Here is a 21,587-nt window from a genome sequence, read left to right as displayed (position 1 = left end):
TTTGTACATATATTTCTTCTCTCTCTGCTTCTCACTTAACGAATATGCAATGTTCCTGCCGGTTGCACCAAAAAAAAAAGCACAAAAGAAAGAAGCATTCTGCTCTGGTTTCTGTTGTTGTATCTGCTGAACAGAGACACGTTACTAGTCCAACCAACGAAGCCAACCAACAGGACACTGAAGATATATGGATTGTCACAAATATACTGAAGATATACTACAAGATATATAACGCAGACAGACGATACTAAAGAATGTGAATTGTATTTATTCTCCGACAGACAAATACAACAAATAAATCGCACAGTAGTACACTGAACCCTGATAGCACTGTACTAGTAGGAAGGAAGGAACATGCAGGGAAGGCAATGTGCATGCCACTGCCAGCCAAGAATAACAAGAACAAATCCGCAAATGTATCGACGTGATTAAGACTTGAGCACTCCAAAACTAAGCCTTGGTACACATGGATCGGCCAGATCCCTCTCAAATGGCCAACGCCACGGCCATGCCCATGGCGAGCGCCACCGCAGCGCTCGCACCGATGCTAGCGGCGCCCGAGCCGGACGGTGAACTGGGCGTCGGTGTTCCCGTAGGCGACGACACTGTCGGCAGCTGCTCGTCGGTGGCCGACCCCTCCGGTGCCGGCGCCGGGGCGGCGACAGGGGCGACGCTCCTCTGGCCCCTGGGCTTGGTGGGGGCGGCGGTCGCGGCGGCGACGTTCACCTGGAGCTTCATGCCGGCGTCGCAGTGGCCGGTGATGCTGCAGATGAAGTAGCGCTTTCCGGCAGTGGTGAGCTTGACGGTGGTCTTGCCGCCGGTGTATCTGGCGACGACTTTGCTGGCCGTGCAGGCGTCGTAGTCGGCCTTGCTCACCTCCACGACGTCGTGCGCCGGCGAGTACGAAAATACTGCAACCATGGACCATAACAAGTTTGTCAGGTCGGTTCTTGATATAATCCTAGCCGTCAAGAGCTAGGTCGAGTAGGGGAGTGAGCTTAAATACGTACCGAGGCTGTCTCCCGGAGAGAACTTCTGCTTCCCCGACCACGAGTCGTAGCCGCCGCTGGTGGCCCAGGTCGCGCCGCTGCCGCCCACCTGGTGATCCACTGCCACGGTGAGCTGCGCAAGCGCTGCCACGGCCACGACGGCAACGAGGACGGCCTTCACCACCATTGCCATGGATAGAACCCTGCTTCTAGCAATTATGCCAACCGAAAAGAGAAGACTGTTTGAGATGCGAGGTGAGGTGAGTTGAGAGCTTGAGATCTGGGACGATTGTGGAGCTAGCTAGCTGGCGAGCTGCTGCTTATATAGATGGAGCTGCAGGCCGTACGTCGTCATGCCTGACATGGTTGACGGCCGCCCGCGGCGGGGTGAACTGGGAAGGGGTTGGTGGCCGGACGCGGCAACTCCTTTGACCCCCAGCTTGCAGCTAGCTAGCTATCGAGCTTCAACAACTCTCCATTATTATGCCTGCATTGCTGCAGCTTCCTTGTTTGCTCGCAGAAAAGAAAATGCTTAGCACCATGGCCATGTGCACACTGCACAGTCGTGCTCAACAACTGCATATTTTAGTCCCCTGCTCTTTGTTAGTTGGGGATGTTTGTTTACAGGTTCCCACGTTATGCGGGAGTGACAAAAGTTGAGCACCCTACCTACTTGACGTGTTTCATGGCTTCCACGCCCAAATTATGTTATTCCAAATTTCTTGGACGTTTGCAACCTCTCACACATCTGTAATTACTTCTGTTCTTCATTTTCGGTTGCCCACCTAAAATAGTTTTATGCCTTAGTCACCTGAATTTACACAATACCAGATCTTAACTTGCAATATAATTTAAGTGTTGATTTCAGCTTAACTTTACTGCATTTTGTAGTCTAGGTTATAATTTTACATTCATTTAATCTTGTACGGATTGATTCAAACATAAATCTGTTTTATCTCCAAATGATTAGGAAAGTGGCTGAAGTTTATGACAAAAACAAACAAGCGAGCAATATATACTACAAATATAGGGTATTTCGCATAGCTTTATAATTTCCTTTTCTCCCATAGCCACTGTATAAAAATCTTATACCAGTGACTGTCTTTTTTTTTGCGGGAAAATACCAGTGACTGTCAACAAAGACAACAAGCTTAAGCGGAATATCGCACACCTTGTAGTTGTGTACCGTATTCCTCGGCAAAAAAAGAAATTGTATTGAATATTTATTTATAGGTTCAATTCTTACTTTTTATTTCCTGTAGACATGAGACTATTTTACGTGGCTCTAGAAAATTCATTTTCATATGGACTCCGGGATTTTGCCTTCTTTACTATAGCCACTGAATGCAAAGCAATCTGTGATTGGATGGTTAGGCGGACAGTGATATCCCCTATCCACCAGGGTTCAAATTCTGGTGCTCGCATTTATCCTGAATTTATTTCAGGATTTTCGGTGATATGCATTCAGTGAAAGGAGATGTTTCCGTCGACTACGAGGCACCTACGGTGACTTAGTAAAATTTCAAGATGATATGCCGGCTTAGTCTTTCGAAGGTGCTCATAGGGATAGGGTGTGCATGTGTGCATTCATAAAGGTGAGTGTATGCGTGTATATATGAGGGCTTGTATTTGTACTGATGTTAAAAAAACACCCAATAAATGTGAAACCCTCTGATCACACTATTGCGTTAAAAACAACACTGAGTGAACTAAGCATGCTTAAATGTTTATGTACCTTGTGGTGGAAACAACCCTAGACTTGGCACGGGTGCTTGTATATTTTTCGGACTTATTTTAGACTTTCATGCCTATTCTTTTAGTGGTATGACATGCGCGTCGATTAATATATGCCTGTGACGACTTTGTCACTCTCCAAATCTATTGACTCGGTCTCTCAGAGAGGCTCATACGGGTAAGATGTGCATGTGTGCGTCCCTAAGAGCAACTCCAATGCAGAGACCCATTTTGTCCGTTTGGATCATCTGGACACAAAACTTGGCCCAACAGGGCGAAATGGACGCGCGTGTCCGTCTGCTATCCGTTTATTGTCCCCCCTGACCCAAACTTGGTCCAAATCTGGAAACAAATGGGTCCGAAGCGGACGCTCTGCTCGACCGATGTCGTCCGCTCGTGTCCGCCTCTGGTCCCACCTAGCAGGGACCGCGCACGAGCTGGCGTTAGCCTCCACAACCACCGCGAGGAGGAGAGGCCACTGGGGAGGCCACTGGGAGATCTCCGCCGCCGCTCTCGCTGCCCACCGCCACTTCCTGCTACTCCTCTTGGCGCTCGTCGAGGAACTGCGGCGCCACCCACCCGCACTCGCCGTGATGGGGATCTGAGGGGGGCATGACGGTGCGAGGAGGAGGCCTGGCGCCAGCAGGAGGTGGCCCGACGGCATCGGGGACATGGAGTTCTTGAGGAGGATCGAGGAACTGGCAACGTAGGCGGGTGTGCGGACGAGGGGGTGCGGGTGGACAGCGAGCCTGGAGCAGAGCGCGAGCAGCATCGGGCTGCCCTTGTCTCTTTGGATGCTAAAGTGGAAGAAGCAGCAGCGGCGTGAGCAGGTGCCGCCGCGGTCGCGGTGGGACGAGCGGCTGGGCCTGGCGCTGGTTCCTGCACGTGATGGGAGGAGGAGGGGAAGTGCACATGGGGAGCTGGAGGTGGCGGCGCTGACCGCCGCCGCTGGAGGAGACGCGCCGATGACGAGGGGGTCCGGTGAGCCAAATGCTGGCATGCACGCGGAGGGTGCGAGCGCGGATCTGCGGGCTGCTAGCGCGAGTGGGAGCCGTGGGGAAGGAGAAAGATGTTCCCGGCACGGTAGCTCGCTGAGAGAGGAGGGGCGGCGGGAGGAGGTGCCGGCCGGCAAGGAGAAGATGGGGCATCTGGGTAGCTCTTGTCCGCTTTGTCCGTTTTTGCGTTCTAGCGTTGGGTGCCGGTCGTGTCCGCCTCATGTCCGCTTGACGGGCAGGAGGCCCAAACGTATAAAAAATGACAAAATCTATATCCATTTGGATCTCTGCGTTGAAGTTGCTCTAAGGCTTACTATGTTTCTATAAGAAACAGTTGAACAAGGACTACAGGTGTAAAGTCAAGCCTTTAATCACCGTGGAATTTATGTATATATAAGAACCAAAATCAGTGGCGGAAATGATGGATTTGCACATGGTGCTTCATTGCATCGCATTGCCTTGGTGTCAAGCGTCAACTCCGTGAGGTGGTTGTTGTGAGGAAGGGAAGATTCCTGTCTATGTCGATCGAGTAGTGCAATGAGAAAATTGTGCCGTTGGTGTTTGCTTAGCTTATGGTGTTGTTAATTAATGGGCGTTTATAGGTGGGAGTAGTTACCCCGTCATGCATGTGTCTTTCGGGTCTCTCGATCCTCACATCTAACCAGCCTCTCACAACGGTAAGATAATAGCGCGGTTTGAACTTGAGTTTGAGTACAGCCTCCGATTAATAAACCGCAAATCACAAGCCCACGATTACAACCGTTATTGTGCACCGTGATCTGAAAACTTGCTTCGGCTGAAATCGCCAGAAAAGAGATTTTTTTAGGGAAAAGTTACGTCTATTTTTTTTTTTGAGAATTAAGTAGTAAGAGAAACTACTCAAAAGGGGGCTAGTGCACTCAGACTGCATCACTACAATCAGGATCAGGGATGTTAGAAGAAGAGAGAGGATTGATGAAATAATTCGTTGTATTGCTTGAGCCTCATGGGCATATATATAGGAGTATAATCATCTATTTGGAGTACAAGACAAGTCAGAATAAATCCTAGTCTATCTCGTCTTTCCTAATAAACATTATACTCAATATCCCCCCGCAGTCACAATGGTAGCGACGCAGACGATGAGACTGGAGAAAAATCCGAAGGCAAGCCGACGGACACCCCTCACAGTCGTAACGGTCGACGCATCGCGGAGTCGTGACTGGAGTGGCAACCGACGAGGTTGCTCAAGAAAGCCGGTAGCCCTTTGTGCCGTTTGTCGATGTAGCCGAGAGCTTGGGTGGTGGAGCCGTGGTCGAGGTAGCCGTGCGAAGAATGCCGTGGTCGATGTCGAGTTCGGGTGGCCGGTGTCGAGGTCGCCGTGGAGCCGCGGGCGCAAGAGGGCGCTGAGTTAGCATGGGCGCAGTGGTGTCGAAGTAGGGGTGCGCCGGGAAGAAAATGTTGTTGATGACGCGTCACGGCGGGTTTGCCAAGCCCTCGAACACATCGTGGACAAAGGAATGCACTGGTGTTGCCAGTACCGGGCATGTGTAGACGGACGAAGATGAAGTTGACGAAGCGCCGACCAGGCTTGCCAGGCCTGGGGACACGTCGTGGATGAAGGCACGCATCGGTGTTGCCAGCACCGGGCATGCATAGACGAGGGACCTGCACGAGCTGTACGCCATGTCGGAGAAGTCAGAGGGGCCAGCAGAGAAGAACTTGACGACGATTGCGGCGTCCATCGGCGCGGTGCCGATGTCACCAACGGTGGTCGAAGTAGACGAAGTGGTCGGGTAAATGACGGCGACGCTGGCGACGGGCTGGTGCTGGACGAAGACGAACATGGTGGACGGGCGGCGGCGGCAGCTACGGAGGTAGCCACGGCGGCGGCCAAAGAAGAGTGGCGGCGGCTAGGTTAGAAGTGCGGCGGCGGTGCTCGAAGTAGGACTTGACGACGGATACCACAGGAGGTCGACGCATACCACGGGAGGTCGACGCATACCACGGGAGGTCGACGCGCGGTGACGACGGAGCTGACCGCAGGCCGCGGCGCTACGGCCCGAAGGGGCGGCACAGCGGCGGCAGGCGGGTCGGGGCGACGGCGGGAAGACCGCGGGGCGGCGGTGGGGACCGCGCGCCGCGACACTGCGGCCCGAAGGGGCGACGCAACGGCGGTGCGCGAGTCAGTGCAGCCGCAGGGACGGCCTCGGGACGGCGGCGGGGACCGCGTATCGCGGCACTACGGCCCGAATGGGCGACGCAGCGGCGACGCACGAGTCGATGCAGCCGCAAGGAGAACCACGGGGCAGCTGCGCTGCAGCCCGACGGGGCGACGCAACGGCAGCCTGATGCTCGATCGGTGAAGAGGCGCGCTGAACTCGGGGACGATCTTCACAGGACCTGCGGAGGCGCGCATAGCCGACGGGCCAGGTCGGTCGCGCGGCGTAGATGAGGCGGATCGCGGCGGCGAGCGGGTGATCAAGCCGATCACGCGCGAGGTCGGGGACGCCGCGCGGTGGAGGCATGGTGACGGCGGAGTCCGAGATGAAGCCGGCGACGACGGACGCCGTGGGGCGTCGCGGACGAGCTTGTCAGCACCGGCACCCAGGCTGCCAAAGCAGCGCCGGCGCCTGGGCAGCGAGGCCCGAACGACCAACGGAGCAGTGGCGTCCGAGTTGAGGCAGCCGACGAGCCTGACGTAGCCGTCCCGACGCAGCCGAGAACGAGGCCGGCGAGGTAGACCACCGGGCCGCTGTGTAGACGCGGCGGAGGCGAGTGACGTGGATCGATGGGCGGGCCGGCGCGCGAGCGACGACTATGATTAACCGTCGCATGGCGCGAGGCCGCCGGGTCGGGGCGATGCAGGTGTCCCGGTCGGAGCAGGGCGGTGACGGCCGGCACAGGGCAACGGGCGGACCGACGCGCGGACGACGGCTGGCCGGACGGGCCGCCTCGGCGCGCGTGACCGTCGGGTCGGAGGAGAGGCTGGCTGATCGCGCCAGGATCGGGGTAGAGGCGCACGAGGGTCAACGACGGCAGCGGGCGACGCAAAGCGATCATGATTAGATCGGAAAACCAAAAAGAAAAACGCCGATCAAAACAACCGGCGAGAGAGCGAAAAAATCCGAAGCAAGGGCTCGGGAAAAAGACTTTCTAGAGCAGCCGGTCAACACGGTCAGCGGACGAACCCTAGGTACGGGCGGTGCGGCCCCCGACGATGGTCATGAAGGCCGACCGCCCCGGTGGCAGCGTGCGGATGCGGAAGCGCCGGCTGCTAGGGTTTAGGATCGACTTGTGATAGATACCATGTTAGAAGGAGAGAGAGAATTGATGAAATAATTCGTTATATTGCTTGAACCTTATGGGCATATATATAAAAGTACAATCATCTACTTAAAGTATAAGACAAGTCAAAACAAATCCTAATCTATCTCAATTTTTTTAATAAACATTATACTCAACAAGGGACTCTCGCGACCATATGTTGATCTCCAGTACGTTTCACTTCTGCTGCTAGCCTATGAGCGAGGGAGTTGCCGCTGCGACTAACCCAACTCACGCTGCACGAAGGGAAGGCAAGCATTGCCTTCTTAATATCCATGATCAGGGCATAGTATGGCGATCGTGAGAGATAACATCAAAGCTCGGAATGTCATGTGATCAGGGCAGAGTTGCTTCTATTTAACCAACAAGGTTCAGAATGTCATGTGAGATAACATCCAACACACAGTCAGGGGGCATCCCCACCACATTTTATAAAGTTCATCATTCACATCTAACTTAGCAAACTTATGGGCAACAACATTGGCCGAACAACTCATCCAAAAAACTTTAAAAATCAGACCTAGACTGCAAAAGCTGCTTTATCTCCTTGATCCATGGGCCGACAATAGAGTAGTCCATCCCTTCGTGATTGGTCTTGTTGACAACCACCTTGCTATCGAGCTCTACATGAAGCTTCTCAATGTTCATCCGAATAGCCAGCTGCACCACGCGTCGGCAGACCAGAACCTTCAACAACTCCGGATCCATAATGCTCGGGAGGAAATGACAGGCCCCGACAAGGAACGCTCCATTGTGATCTCTTGCAACAACGCCTCCACCTCCTTTATCTCCAGCTCTACTAGTAGCACCATTGGCATTGAACATGACCCAGCCCTCAGCTAGGGCCTCCCATCTCTATACTTGTTTCGCCATCACCGTCCGCTCCTTCATTTGATGCACATTCTTCCATTCTTGCATAAAAATGCACATAGTTTATGTAATTTCTTGTGGCGAGGCAATCCTTCCCGTCCCTCGCATCATTTCTAGCCAGCCATAAGGCATATACTACATGGATCATGGCTTCCTTCTCTTCCTCAGTTGCGACAGCTAACCAGGAAAGCATCCATCGAGCCAGTGCTCCATGATCATCCATCGGCGTCAGAGCGGCAGTAACATTAATGCCCTTCTCTGTTAGAAGAAATTTCCAAAAAAGTTGAGCATGTGGACAAGACCAAAACCTGTGCATAATGGTCTCCTCTCTCCCACACGCCACACAGAAAACCACAGGTTCAATTTGGCACCGACGGAGTTCAGACCCAACAGCAAGACCATTTCTAACTAGCCTCCACATATGAATTTTCGCTTTACCTGGAGCATTAGTGTCTCAAAGATCTAGATATCCTTTATGGCGGTCAATAGAACTTAAGGGCTCAAGCTGGCTCAATGCACATTTCTTCATTGACACCCTGAGATGATATGCAGATCGAACATTGAAGGTTCCATTCTTAGTGTAATTCCATGCTAAAAAATCATCACAGCCCCCCTCCCCCCTATAGAGATTTTCTTTATATCGGCCACATCGGACTCAGTGAACATACTATCCACCTTTGCAGTATCCCACGTAGTACCATCCGATTTCAAAAAATCAGCAACTTTTGTCATCCCTTGGACGTACACTTGTGGCCCAGTGGCCGAAGGTAACCATTCCTCAGGATGTCTGTCATTAGCTACCTCATGGAAGTATCTAGTATTCGAATCCCCTTCGAGAATAAAAATGAGAGTTTGAATGCTAGTACATTTGAGCTCCTCTTCTCTCAGAAGTCGAGCTATCTGTTCATTGGATTGACTCTTGTCGGATTTCGGATTCCGGCAAAACCCTTGAGGTTCGAACATTGGGGTGCGCACAAAGATCTCTCCCCCTTTCTAGCTTGCACACTCTATGATCTCACGGCCTAGCTCGACGAACCCAAAGAACATGAGACACAAGATTTATACTGATTCGGGCCACCATTGTGGTGTAATACCCTACTCCAGTGTGGTGTGGTGGATTGCCTCTTGGGTTGAGGATGGACAGTTACAAGGGAAGAACAACCTCGCAAGGAGAGGTGTTCTTGTGCTTGATGAACTTGAGTGGTTGGGGTGATATGGATTTGATCTAGGTCCGAATCAGATGCCTTCCTATGGTGGTGGCTAGTCCTATTTATAGAGGCCCTGATCCTCTTCCCAAATATTGAGTGGGAAGGGATCCCACAACGGCTAAATTCGAAGGGAGACAACTAGTATAAGATATCCTGGCAAAAATAGTCTTTGCCTGCCAAAGGCTCTGGTGGTGACGCTGTCTTGGGCTCCACGGTGACCTCCGTCCTGCCATCCTGCTGGTCTTAGTCTTGTTGCACCAATATGGAAACCTTTGCCTGATGCCTTAGGACTCCTCGTCTGCGCTTGCCCCTTTAGCACCAAAGAGGAAATGAGGAGACTGCGCGCGCTGGCGCCCGCCTGGCTCCGGTCATCATGGCATGCGTTACAGAAGCCTCGCGAGGTGCCCCTCGCCTTGATCTCTCCGCCCCTCGCGAGCCAGCCTGGTGAGGCCGCCCCTGAGGAGGTCTTGCGTCGTCCGCCTCGCGAGGCTTGGCCCCTCGCGAGGGTCTTGAATGTTTGCTGGTGAAGATGAGCCATACGGGGCCGCTGGTGGAGCCAGGCTGTGGGCCGTAGGCAGGCAAGTCTGGGGACCCCCGTTCCCAGAATGCCGACAGTAGCCCCCGGTCCCAAGGCGCGCTCGTGCTTGGCTTCGAGGCGAAGCCAAAGGTCAAGCGCGGGCGCCACGGGCCCCATCAGCATGCGGCCACGGTTGGTGCATGGCGACTGATTGGACGTGGGCGTCTCCGCTTCCCCATGCTGCCTCGGCAACTGCCCGACTTAGCGGGTCCTTACTGCATGCAGAAAAAAGATCATTATTACCTTAGATCGTGGAGGCCGGCGGTTGGCCTCTCCTTGACTATAAATGGGAAGTGGGGGGCGGAGCCCCCGTCACCCGTCTCTTCCTTGCTTCTCCCGCTTCTTCTTCTTCCTTGCTCCACTACCGGCAGCGACACCCATGGCGCCTGTGAAGAGGATCTCGGTTGCGGAGAAGGGGAAGGCTCGCCGCCGCCCAAGAGGGGGTGCGGCCATCCCCGCAAGCACACTGCGACCCCCACCGCGGCCCCTCGCGGCCGCGGCGGTGCCTCTTCTCGTGGCGGCAGCCGCCCAGGTCGTGGTAGTCCTGTTGATGAGGTGAGGCGTGTCATGGTTGCGCGACCCCCTCGGCCGCGCTTCCATTCGGCGGAGGTGATGCCGGAGTTCATCGTGTGGTCGGAGAACCCGACCGACACTTGGCTTCAGCTCCCGCGCTTCTTTGTCGGCGAGCTGCCTGCCGCTGGTGCAGGCGGTCTTTGGCTGAAGGCGGACGGCTGCTGCGGCAAGGCTTCCTGGGTCGCGTTCGAGGTCTCCGCCGCGGGCAATGTGGTCCTGGCTCGCGGCTGGCAGACGTTCGCCCGCGCGCGCGGACTGGGCAGGCGTAGTGCCCTCCACTTCAGGTACGACGGTGACGCGACTCTCTTCATGAGGGTATTTGGGGAAGATGGTCGCTGGGTCGGGTGCTGCCCCGAGGACAACGGCGGCGATGAGGTGCTCGGCCTTGGCGATGGTCGTGACGAGGAGGAGGGCGGCTTCGTCCTCGGCGCTGGCCATGGATCGTCCAGCTACGGCGGCTCCTCTTCCGATAGCAGCTCCAGCAGTGGCGGCTACGACCATCCGCCACGCCGCCACTCCCACTTCGAAGGTGGCAGCGGGTCGTCCCATCGCCGCGCTCCGGTGAAGCGCGAGGAGGGGTCTGGCTAAACCCAGGAGAGCGCCACGGTCTCGTCCTCGCGACCTGCCGCGGGAGCACGTCCCGCTTTTGTTTCGTTCTTCCTTTCCTTCCTGCATTAGAGAGAGACAAGTATGGGGCCCTGCTAGGGCGTGCAACAATTATGATTTCTAAGCGGTTGTGCTATGTTTATCATTCATGTGTTGTGTTGCAGCGTCATGTTTTATGTATGTGCATAGAATGACTTAGCTCGGTGCGCCTGAAGTAGGCTTCGCCTCGCGAGACGCGTGTTCCCTAGTGCCTGACGAGGCCTCCTATGCTCGGAAGGCGCCTGAGAACTGCAAAAAATCGTTAGGAAATCCTTATTCTTCCGGACCCTGGTCGTAGGCACTGCCGGCCGTAACCCAGTGCTTCGCATCGCGGTACCCTGGGGCACGGATTGAGAGGGAAGCGCTAGCTTGCAAGCTCGAGCAAGGGTGCCTTGCGAAAGACAAGAAAATGAAAACGCTCACGAGGGCGCCTGTCCAGCCCCCTCGCGAGTCACGCGAGGGAGAGGACGGGTCAAAAACGAGGAACCGAGGGCAGAAAAGGAGGCAACAAGGACAATGGAACTAGGTCAGCAAGGAACACCAGAAAGCAAATTCTCACTTAAAAGAGGGGGCAACCAACTGCAGAAAGCAAATGAAAAGCCGCGTCCGGCACCTAGTCTAGTCTTCTTGTCTTCTCACCAGCGTGGAGCTAAGTGCTGCCACTAGGCGTGGGAGGGTGCCCCCGAGGCCTGAGGGCGGCACTCCTGAGACTCTAGAGCATGTACACCCCTACTCATTATTACGTGACACTACTAGGGAAAAGGCTAGCTGCAGCGTGGGTTCTAGGTATATCAGTAGCGCGGGGACCGACGCTACTAATAAGGTGCTACAGCTAACCCTTAGCAGTAGCGCGTGCATGATGTCTACTACACAACCTTCTTCTTGTAGACGTTGTTGGGCCTCCAAGTGCAGAGGTTTGTAGGATAGTAGAAAATTTCCCTCAAGTGGATGACCTAAGGTTTATCAATCTGTAGGAGGCGTAGGATGAAGATGGTCTCTCTCGAGCAACCCTGCAACCAAATAACAAAGAGTCTCTTGTGTCTCCAACACACCCAATACAATGATAAATTTTATAGGTGCACTAGTTCGGTGAAGAGATGGTGATACAAGTGGTATATGGATAGTAGATAATGGTTTTTGTAATCTGAAATTATAAAAACAGCAAGGTAACGAATGATAAAAGTGAGCGTAAACGGTATTGCAATGATGGTAAACAAGGCCTAGGGTTCATACTTTCGCTAGTGTAAGTTCCCTCAACGATACTAACATAATTGGATCACATAACTATCCCTCAACATGCAACAAAGAGTCACTCCAAAGTCACTAATAGCGGAGAACGAACGAAGAGATTATGGTAGGGTACGAAACCACCTCAAAGTTATTCTTTCCAATCAATCCGTTGGGCTATTCCTATAATTGTCACAAACAGCCCTAGAGTTCGTACTAGAATAACACCTTAAGACACAAATCAACCAAAACCCTAATGTCACCTAGATACTCCATTGTCACCTCAAGTATCCGTGGGCATGATTATACGATATGCATCACACAATCTCAATTCATCTATTCAACCAACACATAGAACCTCAAAGAGTGCTCCAAAGTTTCTACCGAAGAATCATGACGAAAACGTGTGCCAACCCCTATGCATAGGTTCATGGGCGGAACCCGCAAGTTGGTCACCAAAATATACATCAAGTGGCACGTGGTATCCCATTGTCACCACAGATATCCACGGCAATACATACATCAAGTGTTCTCAAATCTTTAAAGACTCAATCAGATAAGATAACTCCAAAGGGGAAACTCAATCCATTACAAGAGAGTAGAGGGGGGAAGAAACATCATAGGATCCAAATATAATAGCAAAGCTCGCGATACATCAAGATCGTATCATCTCAAGAACACGAGAGAGAGAGAGAGATCAAACACATAGCTACTGGTACATACCCTCAGCCCCGAGGGAGAACTACTCCCTCCTCGTCATGGAGAGCACCAGGATGATGAAGATGGCCACCGGTGAGGGTTCCCCCCTCCAGCAGGGTGCCGGAACAGGGTCCCGATTGGTTTTTGGTGGTTACGGAGGCTTCTGGCGGCGGAACTCCCGATCTATGTTCCGTTCTGGAAGTTTTAGGTCACGTGGGTATATATGGGCAGGAGAAGCACGTCAGGGGAGCCACGAGGGCCCCACGAGACAGGGGGGCGCGCCCTAGGGGGGTGGGCGCGCCCCCACCCTCGTGGGCAGCTCTCGTATCTTCTGACGTGGGGTCTAAGTCCATCAGGTGTGTTTCCTTCCAAAAATAACTTCTCCAGTTGATTTCTTTCCGTTTCGACTCCGTCTGATATTCCTTTTCTTCAAAACACTGAAATAGGCATAAAACAACAAATCTGGGCTGGGCTTCCAGTTAATAGGTTAGTCCCAAAAATAATATAAAAGTGGATAATAAAGCCCAATATTGTCTAAAACAGTAGATAATATAGCATGGAGCAATCAAAAATTATAGATACGTTGGAGACGCATCAAGCATCCCCAAGCTTAATTCCTGCTCGTCCTCGAGTAGGTAAATGCTAAAAAGATAATTTTTGATGTGGAATGATAGTTGGCATAATTTCAATGTAATTATTCTTACTTGTGATATGAATATTCAGATCCGAAAGATTCAAGACAAAAGTTCATATTGACATAAAAATAATAATACTTCAAGCATACTAACAAAGCAATTATGTCTTCTCAAAATAACATGGCCAAAGAAAGTTATCCCTACAAAATCATATAGTCTGGCTATGCTCCATCTTCACCACACAACATATTTAATCATGCACAACCCCGATGACAAGCCAAGCAATTGTTTCATACTTTTGATGTTCTCAAACTTTTTCAATCTTCACACAATACATGAGCGTGAGCCATGGACATAGCACTATAGGTGGAATAGAATGGTGGTTGTGGAGAAGACAAAAAGGGAGAAGATAGTCTCACATCGACTAGGCGTATCAACAGGCTATGGAGATGCCCATCAATAGATATCAATGTGAGTGAGTAGGGATTGCAATGCAACAGATGCACTAGAGCTATAAATGTATGAAAGCTCAACAAAAGAAACTAGTGGGTGTGCATCCAACTCGCTTGCTCACGAAGACCTAGGGCATTTTGAGGAAGCCCATCATTGGAATATACAAGCCAAGTTCTATAATGTAAAATCCCCACTAGTATATGAAAATGACAACATATGAGACTCTCTATATGAAGAACATGGTGCTACTTTGAAGCACAATATATGAGACTCGCTATATCATGCTGCTACTTTGAAGCACAAGTGTGGAAAAAAGGATAGTAGCATTGCCCCTTTTTATTTATTTATTTATTTGGCCTTTCTTTTTTTTGGCCTTTCTTTTTTTGGCCTTTTTTTATTTGGCCTTTCTCTTTTTTTTGGGACAATGCTCTATGGAATGATGATCATCACACTTCTATTTATTTACAACTCAATGATACAACTCGATACTAGAACAAAGTATGACTCCATATGAATGCCTCCGGCAGTGTACCGGGATATGCAAGGAATCAAGAGTGACAAGTATGAAAGAATCATGAACAGTGGCTTTGTCACAAATACTATGTCAACTACATGATCATGCTAAGCAATATGACAATGATGAATGTGTCATGATGAACGGAATGGTGAAAAGTTGCATGGCAATATATCTCGGAATGGCTATGGAAATGCCATAATAGGTAGGTATGGTGGCTGTTTTGAGTAAGGTATATGGTGGGTTTATGGTACCGGCGAAAGTTGCGCGGTACTAGAGAGGCTAGTAATGGTGGAAGGGTGAGAGTGTGTATAATCCATAGACTCAACATTAGTCATAAATAACTCACATACTTATTGCAAAAATCTATTAGTTATCGAAACAAAGTACTACGCGCATGCTCCTAGGGGGATAGATTGGTAGGAAAAGACCATCGCTCGTCCCCGACCGCCACTCATAAGGAAGACAATCAATAAATAAATCATGCTCCGACTTCATCACATAACGGTTCACCATACGTGCATGCTACGGGAATCACAAACTTCAACACAAGTATCTCTCAAATTCACAACTACTCAACTAGCATGACTCTAATATCACCATCTCCATATCTCAAAACAATTATCAAGTATCAAACTTCTCTTAGTATTCAACACACTCATAAGAGAATTTTATTATTCTTGAATACCTAGCATATTAGGATTTTAAGCAAATTACCATGCTATTTAAGACTGTCAAAATAATCTAAGTGAAGCATGAGAGTTCATCTATTTCTTCAAAATAAAACTACGACCATGCTCTAAAAGATATAAGTGAAGCACTAGAGCAAATGACAAACTACTCCGAAAGATATAAGTGGAGATCAATGAGTAGTCGAATAATTATGCAATTATGTGAAGACTCTCTAACATTTAAGAATTTCAGATCTTGGTATTTTATTCAAACAGCAAGCAAAGCAAAATAAAATGACATTCTAAGAATGAAAAACATCATGTGAAGAAGCAAAAACTTAGGATCAACCGATACTAACCGATAGTTGTTGAAGAAGAAAGGTGGGATGCCAACCGGGGCATCCCCAAGCTTAGACGCTTGAGACTTCTTGAAATATTATCTTGGGGTGACTTGGGCATCCCCAAGCTTGAGCTTTTGTGTCTCCTTAATTCCTCTCATATCACGGTCTCCATAAATCTCAAAAGCTTCATCCACACAAAACTCAACAAGGACTCGTGAGATAAGTTAGTATAAACCATTGCAAAAACCTTATCATACTATACTGTAGCAAATCACTAAAATTATTATTCAACATTGCATACTAAATGCCTCTGCATATTTAATAGTCCTATCCTCAAATAGAATCATTAAAGAAGCAAACATATGCAAACAATGCAAACATAATAGCAATCTACCTAAACAGGATAGTATGTAAAGAATGCTGCAACATCCATACTTCCCTAGCTTCCCGTGCACCACCTTCGGCTTGACGTTGAAAGTCTTGAGCCATAGGCCGAAATGGGGGCGGATGCGGAGGAAGGCCTCACACACGACGATAAACGCCGAGATGTTGAGGACAAAGTTCGGGGCCAGATCGTGGAAATCCAGGCCATAGTAGAACATGAGCCCCCGGACAAATGGGTGGAGAGGGAAGCCCAGTCCGTGGAGGAAATGGGGGAGAAACACCACCCTCTCATGGGGCCTAGGGGTGGGGATGAGCTACCCCTTTTCGGGGAGCCAGTACGCGATGTCATTAGACAGGTATCCGGCCTTCCTCAGCTTTTTGATATGTCCCTCCGTGACGGAGGAGACCATCCACTTGCCTCCCGCTCCGGACATGGCTGGAGAAGGTTGAGGTTGGGAGTGCAGACTTGGGCGCTGGAGCTCGAGTGCGGAAGAATGGATAGGCGAAGGAGGAAGAAGGCGTAGGTGAAAAGGTGGATCCTTATCCCCTTATATGGGTGGACGCAACTACGTGTCCCCACCAGCCTGGTAAAACTCGCTTATCTCCAAGCGCCGTAATCAATGGCGCGGTTGGGTTACTCACACCCGTATTGATGAGAATCCCGGAATAAGGGGACACGATCTCTACTTTGACAAGACGTGCCAAGGAAACCGCCTTGCATGACGCGCTGAGGTGGGATTGAAAGTGCGTTATATCGACTAGAGGGGGGTGAATAGGTGATTTTTATGAAAGTCTTCAGAACATGGGAGTTTTGAAGACAAACGATAAAATTAAACCTATTACCATGCAGCGGAAGGTAGACTACACTAGGCAAACCATAGTCAAGTATTCAATGAAGTGAAAGCACAAAGACTAATAGCAGCTAGATAGTAAGGATCAGGTAGGAAGATATTGTGAAGCCAAACAGAACACACAGTCACTTAGTGAAGACAAATGATAGAGCAAACATACAATGACTTCACAAGGAGTAACAGTAAGTAAAGTGAAGTGAAGATGAAACCAGTGACTCGTTGAAGACAATGATTTGTTGGACCGGTTCCAGTTGCTGTGACAACTGTACGTCTGGTTGGAGCGGCTAGGTATTTAAACCTTAGGACACACAGTCCCGGACACCCAGTCCTGAACACGCAGCTCAGGACACCCAGTCCTCACCGTATTCTCCTTGAGCTAAGGTCACATAGACCTCGCCCAATCACTCTGGTAAGTCTTCAAGGTAGACTCCCAAACCTTCACAGACAGACTTCGTTCACCGGCAATCCACAATGTCTCTTGGATGCTCAGAACGCGACGCCTAACCGGCTGGAGGATGCACAGTCCTCAAGTGTAATAAGTCTTCAGATCACACAGACAAGAAGACTTAAGTGATGCCCAATTCTCTCTGGCTCTAGTGGTTAGGGCTTTATCCTCGCAAGGAATTCTCTCTCAAAGGCTTCGAGGTGGGTTGCTCTCAAACGACAAAAGCCGTACTAACTCTGAGCAGCCAACCGTTTATGGTTGTAGGGGTGGGCTATTTATAGCCACTTGGCAACCCGACCTGATTTGTCCGAAATGACCCTGGGTCACTAAGGAACTGACACGTGTTCCAACGGTCAGATTTCAAACTCACACGGCAACTTTACTTGGGCTACAAGCAAAGAAGCTGACTTGTCCGACTCTGGACAAGATTCACTCTCATAGTCTTCACTCGAAGACATAGGTTTTTGGTTTAGGCATCACTTCAGTCATTCCGACTGGTTCTCTTGGACCCCACTTAACAGTACGGTGGTTCCTATGACTCAACACAAAAGAAAAAGAACTACGAAAGATCTAAGTCTTCGAGCTCCATAGGCTTCATATCGTGTCTTCTCTTGTCATAGTCTTCAATGTGAATATCTTCATATACCACCTTTGACTTCAATGTCTTCATACAGTTTTAGGGGTCATCTCTGGTAGTAAAACCGAATCAATGAGGGACTTCTACCTGTGTTATCCTGCAATTCTCACAAACACATTAGTCCCTCAACTAGGTTTGTCGTCAATACTCCAAAACCAACTAGAGGTGGCACTAGATGCACTTACAATCTCCCCCTTTTTGGTGATTGATGAAAAACTAGTTGAAGTTTTCAACGGGGAATATAATCTGTGAAATTGTAAAGGATACGGAATTGTCTTCATAAGTTGCAAGGGCTCCCCCTGAAGATGTGCATATAAGTTAATTTGCTTTTGGAATGCAAATGCACATGGCAGGTTGTACTTGTGGAGATCCACTTCAACTTATGATGACAATCCACTATGCATGTGAGAGTATATGAAGATAATGACATGCATAATGGAAAATGGACGTCTGCAGAATGAGCTAAGTGCAGAATTTATCGTCCCACATGCGGAATTTATCTTCGCAAAACAAGGTGGCAAATAGGTAGCAGACGACCATCTAGTTTAAGTGTTACAACTCATAAGAACCAAATGTAGCAAAAATGAGAGTTGCAAGCACGAAGCAAAATATAAAGCACCCGCCCATATGGACCTGCTTGAAGACTATCAATCTCATATGCTTCTCCCCCTTTTGTCAGTAATGACCAAAAAGGTTTGAAGACATAGAGCCTCTACTCGTTCCCATGAGGAGTAGGTGAAGTAGCAGGTTTGTTGGTGTTGTTTGGCGGTGCAGAAGAGCTTGGAGGTGCTGAAGGAGGTGGCGGTGAAGTAGCATTGTCTTCTTCCTCAATAATTCTGGCAGTCACTGTGGCAGCAGAGGAAGAGAACTCAGAGTCTTCAAGGGATGGAGTTCCTAGCAGCACAGCCCTTCGAGGAGGTGTGGAGTCAAACTTGAATCTCTCAGAGAAGCCATCCTCTTGAAGATCAGCTTCAGAACACATCATCGTGAGACCTTTCCATGTGCGGTGACAGGTTTCATGGGCAACGAAAGCATTCTTGGTGGCAAGATTTCGAGTGCGATTAACATCCACCAAGAGGCTTTTCATCTGACGCTTCAGCCAGTCATGATGCCTATCATGTTTCTGATGTAGAGCCACAAGAAGCTCTCGGTCGTTGAGAACACGAGTGCACTTCTTGGGTCTTGGAACAGTGGCACTGTCAGTGGCTTCAGTGGAAGCAGGGTGTGGTGCACGTGTAGTGCCAGCTAAAGGATACACCCGAGAAACTGCTTCAACGCCTTCAACGTTCTGAGTAAAACTCTAATGGTCTGCATTCTGAAGACTTAGAGGTTGCTTGGAAGGCTCAGAATATATGGCTTCAGTAGACATGTCCACGTCAGGCAAGAAGATCCGATGGTTGCGGGCTGAGGGCTGATATGAGATGGCGGAGTGTAGCTTGATCAGCCGCATGACCCAAGGGGCGTAGAACTTCAAACCAAACAGATCAATGCCTGATGCAGCAAGTTGGCGTATGAAGAAGTCCTGTGCATTGAAGCATTTGCCATGAAGTATATAGAAGACCAAAGTCTTCATTGCACCCTGAAGCTTGGCATTTGGAGAGTGCCCTTTGATAGGCCAGAGAGTTCGCCTGATGATGTGATAGATGGTTCTGGGCAGGTACTCAAGGTCTTCAACAAAGAACTCTGTAGGATAAGCAGCATCTTGGGGAAATGGCTTCATCATGCTGAGCATTTGACTCATATCAGGTTCTGGCCGCTGAAAGATGCTCTCAATAGCTTCAGCATGCAGCTGACAGCCTTGCTCGAAGAGATCGCCAGGAGTGGGCAAGCCAGTGAGCCCAATGATGTCAAATGCATTGGCTTCGTGATGAACGTTGCCAGTCATCCACTCCAGGACCCAAGTCTTTGGATCTCTGCTGTACCCTTTGATGTGAAGTGTGGCATAGAATTATAGCAGTAGCTCTTCATTCCAATGCTCTTCATCAGTAACAAACTGCAGCAGACCCACTTGCTTGAAGCAATCCAACGCTTCTTCTAGACAGGGCAGACCAGCTATAGCTTCAACATCAAGGCGCTTGTGTGGGAAGATGCGACCTTGGTTGTAAAGAATGCAAGAGTAATAGCTTCGCTGAGGATAGCTCCAGAACCGATCAGATGATATCCTTTCCCTTGAGTAGGGGTTCCTAGTGCTATTGAAGAACGTGTTGTCTGCCCTGAAGCCATTGATGTTGAAGGAGCCAGGTGCTGATGCAGGACCTGGAAACCTTGGCAGTCTTAGGATTGGCTTCTGGACCTGAGGCCTGTGCTCAACATGATAGTTGATTTGGGGACCGGCAGCAGACTCAGGAACAGAAGTGGCGGGATCAGTGGCTTCGCTATCTTCTGAAGATTTTGCTGGGGAGGGCTCCACATTAGCTTCATTGTTGGTTGTGGCAGCCTCAAGATTTTCATCCTCCACTTGACTAGCTGGAGGGTCGGTCACAGGCACGTTCTCCTAGAGAACTGCTTCTTGGTGGAACAGGGGAGTGGGATCTTGTGGTACTTCTTCTTCTGCGGCTGATGCAGCCGGAATGTCTTCAGCAGAGACTTGAGGCCTTGGACCTTTGCGAAGCTTGCGTAACACAGACGACGCCTGTGGAGTTGGAGTGGGCTGGGCCTCATAGTCTTCTTCCTCTTGTGGGCGATCCGCCCATGAAGCATCCTGTGCAATTGGCGTCAGTGGACGACCAATGCTGATGAGTTTGCTGTTTTCAAACTGAGGAAGGACTGCATCATCTTCTACATTGTCATGATGACCAATGTCTTCAGCAGCGATGGGATCAGCTGCTGGAATGTCTTCAGCTTCAGGAGCCTCTGTGGAAGCAGGCTCATGAACTGTCAGTTGACGTCCTGCGTCAGGATAGACCATAGAAATGGGTTCAACTACCAAGGGCTCTGTGGAAGCAGCCCGAGCTTTCTTGGTCTTCCTCTTCTTCTTGGAGGGGGCAGTAGGAGAGGCTTCAGAGTGTTTCCTCTTCCTGGCTTCAGCCTCAGCAATCCTTGTCTTCTTGAGCTCTGAAGCTGTTGACCGGCTTTTTGGCTTCGAGCCAGTCAGTCTAGTTGGGAAGACAATCGGAACTGCTTCTTGCCTTGGTGCATCAGGTTCAGCCGTAGCAAGCTTCTTCTTCTTCTTTGCGGCCATCCTGGGGTCGATGCCAGGACACCCAAGTGCCTTGCGCTTCTCAGCCTCATTATAGGCTTGCACACATCTGTCAGCCAGAGTCTTCATGTGCTCACGCGAACCCTGAGCTTCTGCACGCTTCTTCACAAAGGCTTCCTTGAGCTCGTGCATCATTGTCTTGAAGTTCTTCACTTCTTGCACGCTGAGCTTGGCCATATGCTTCTTGAACTGAGCCTTTTCATAGTCCATCTTCTGCTTCAGTTCAACAATGCGCTGGGCAATAGCAAGTTCTGAAGCAATGGCGCCTTGGAAGGCGACACTGAGGCCAATGGGTAGCTGCAGATCTTCAAAGCTGATGTTTGGCGTGTCAAACCACTCGTCAATGAAGTTGTGGATGATGGTGACATCAAAGAGAGGCAGATCATTGAAGATTTCTGCTTCTTCTTTGCTCTTGATGAGTTGCTCAAGAGCGTCATCTGCAAGATCTTCATCACTTGACAGATCAATGTCGTCGTTGTGCAGAATGGCAGCAGCTGTTAGCTCTTTGCCAGTGTGAGACAGAGGCATCTTGGCCTTCTGGGGCTTGGAGACGCGTGATAAGTCTTCAGACTGCACACTGCCTTCAGGAGGTGCAGTTGTCAATGGCTTCGCCCTTGAGATTTTTGGTGAAGGG

General features: G+C 50.1%; 1 protein-coding gene across 1 annotated transcript; it reads right to left on the bottom strand.

The window, feature by feature from the left end:
- Positions 1–248: 248 nt before the first annotated feature.
- Positions 249–1,385, bottom strand: LOC125537625 (uclacyanin 1-like). Its single transcript, XM_048700951.1, has 2 exons — positions 1,011–1,385; positions 249–911 (listed from the first exon to the last, which is right to left on the bottom strand). The coding sequence occupies exons 1-2, from the start codon at positions 1,180–1,182 to the stop codon at positions 487–489; spliced, it is 597 nt and encodes a 198-aa protein (XP_048556908.1). The 5' UTR covers positions 1,183–1,385; the 3' UTR covers positions 249–486.
- Positions 1,386–21,587: the final 20,202 nt, after the last annotated feature.

Source organism: Triticum urartu, chromosome 2, assembly GCF_003073215.2.
Source record: "Triticum urartu cultivar G1812 chromosome 2, Tu2.1, whole genome shotgun sequence".
NCBI lineage: Eukaryota > Viridiplantae > Streptophyta > Magnoliopsida > Poales > Poaceae > Triticum > Triticum urartu.
This window is presented reverse-complemented; position numbering and strand designations above follow the sequence as displayed.

Bases quoted from the DNA above. Each gene is read 5' to 3' on its own strand.
- LOC125537625 (XM_048700951.1), bottom strand. From the start codon at position 1,182: ATGGCAATGGTGGTGAAGGCCGTCCTCGTTGCCGTCGTGGCCGTGGCA. The intron at 912-1,010 runs GTACGTATTTAA...CCATGGTTGCAG, and splicing joins CTCTCCGGGAGACAGCCTCG to TATTTTCGTACTCGCCGGCG.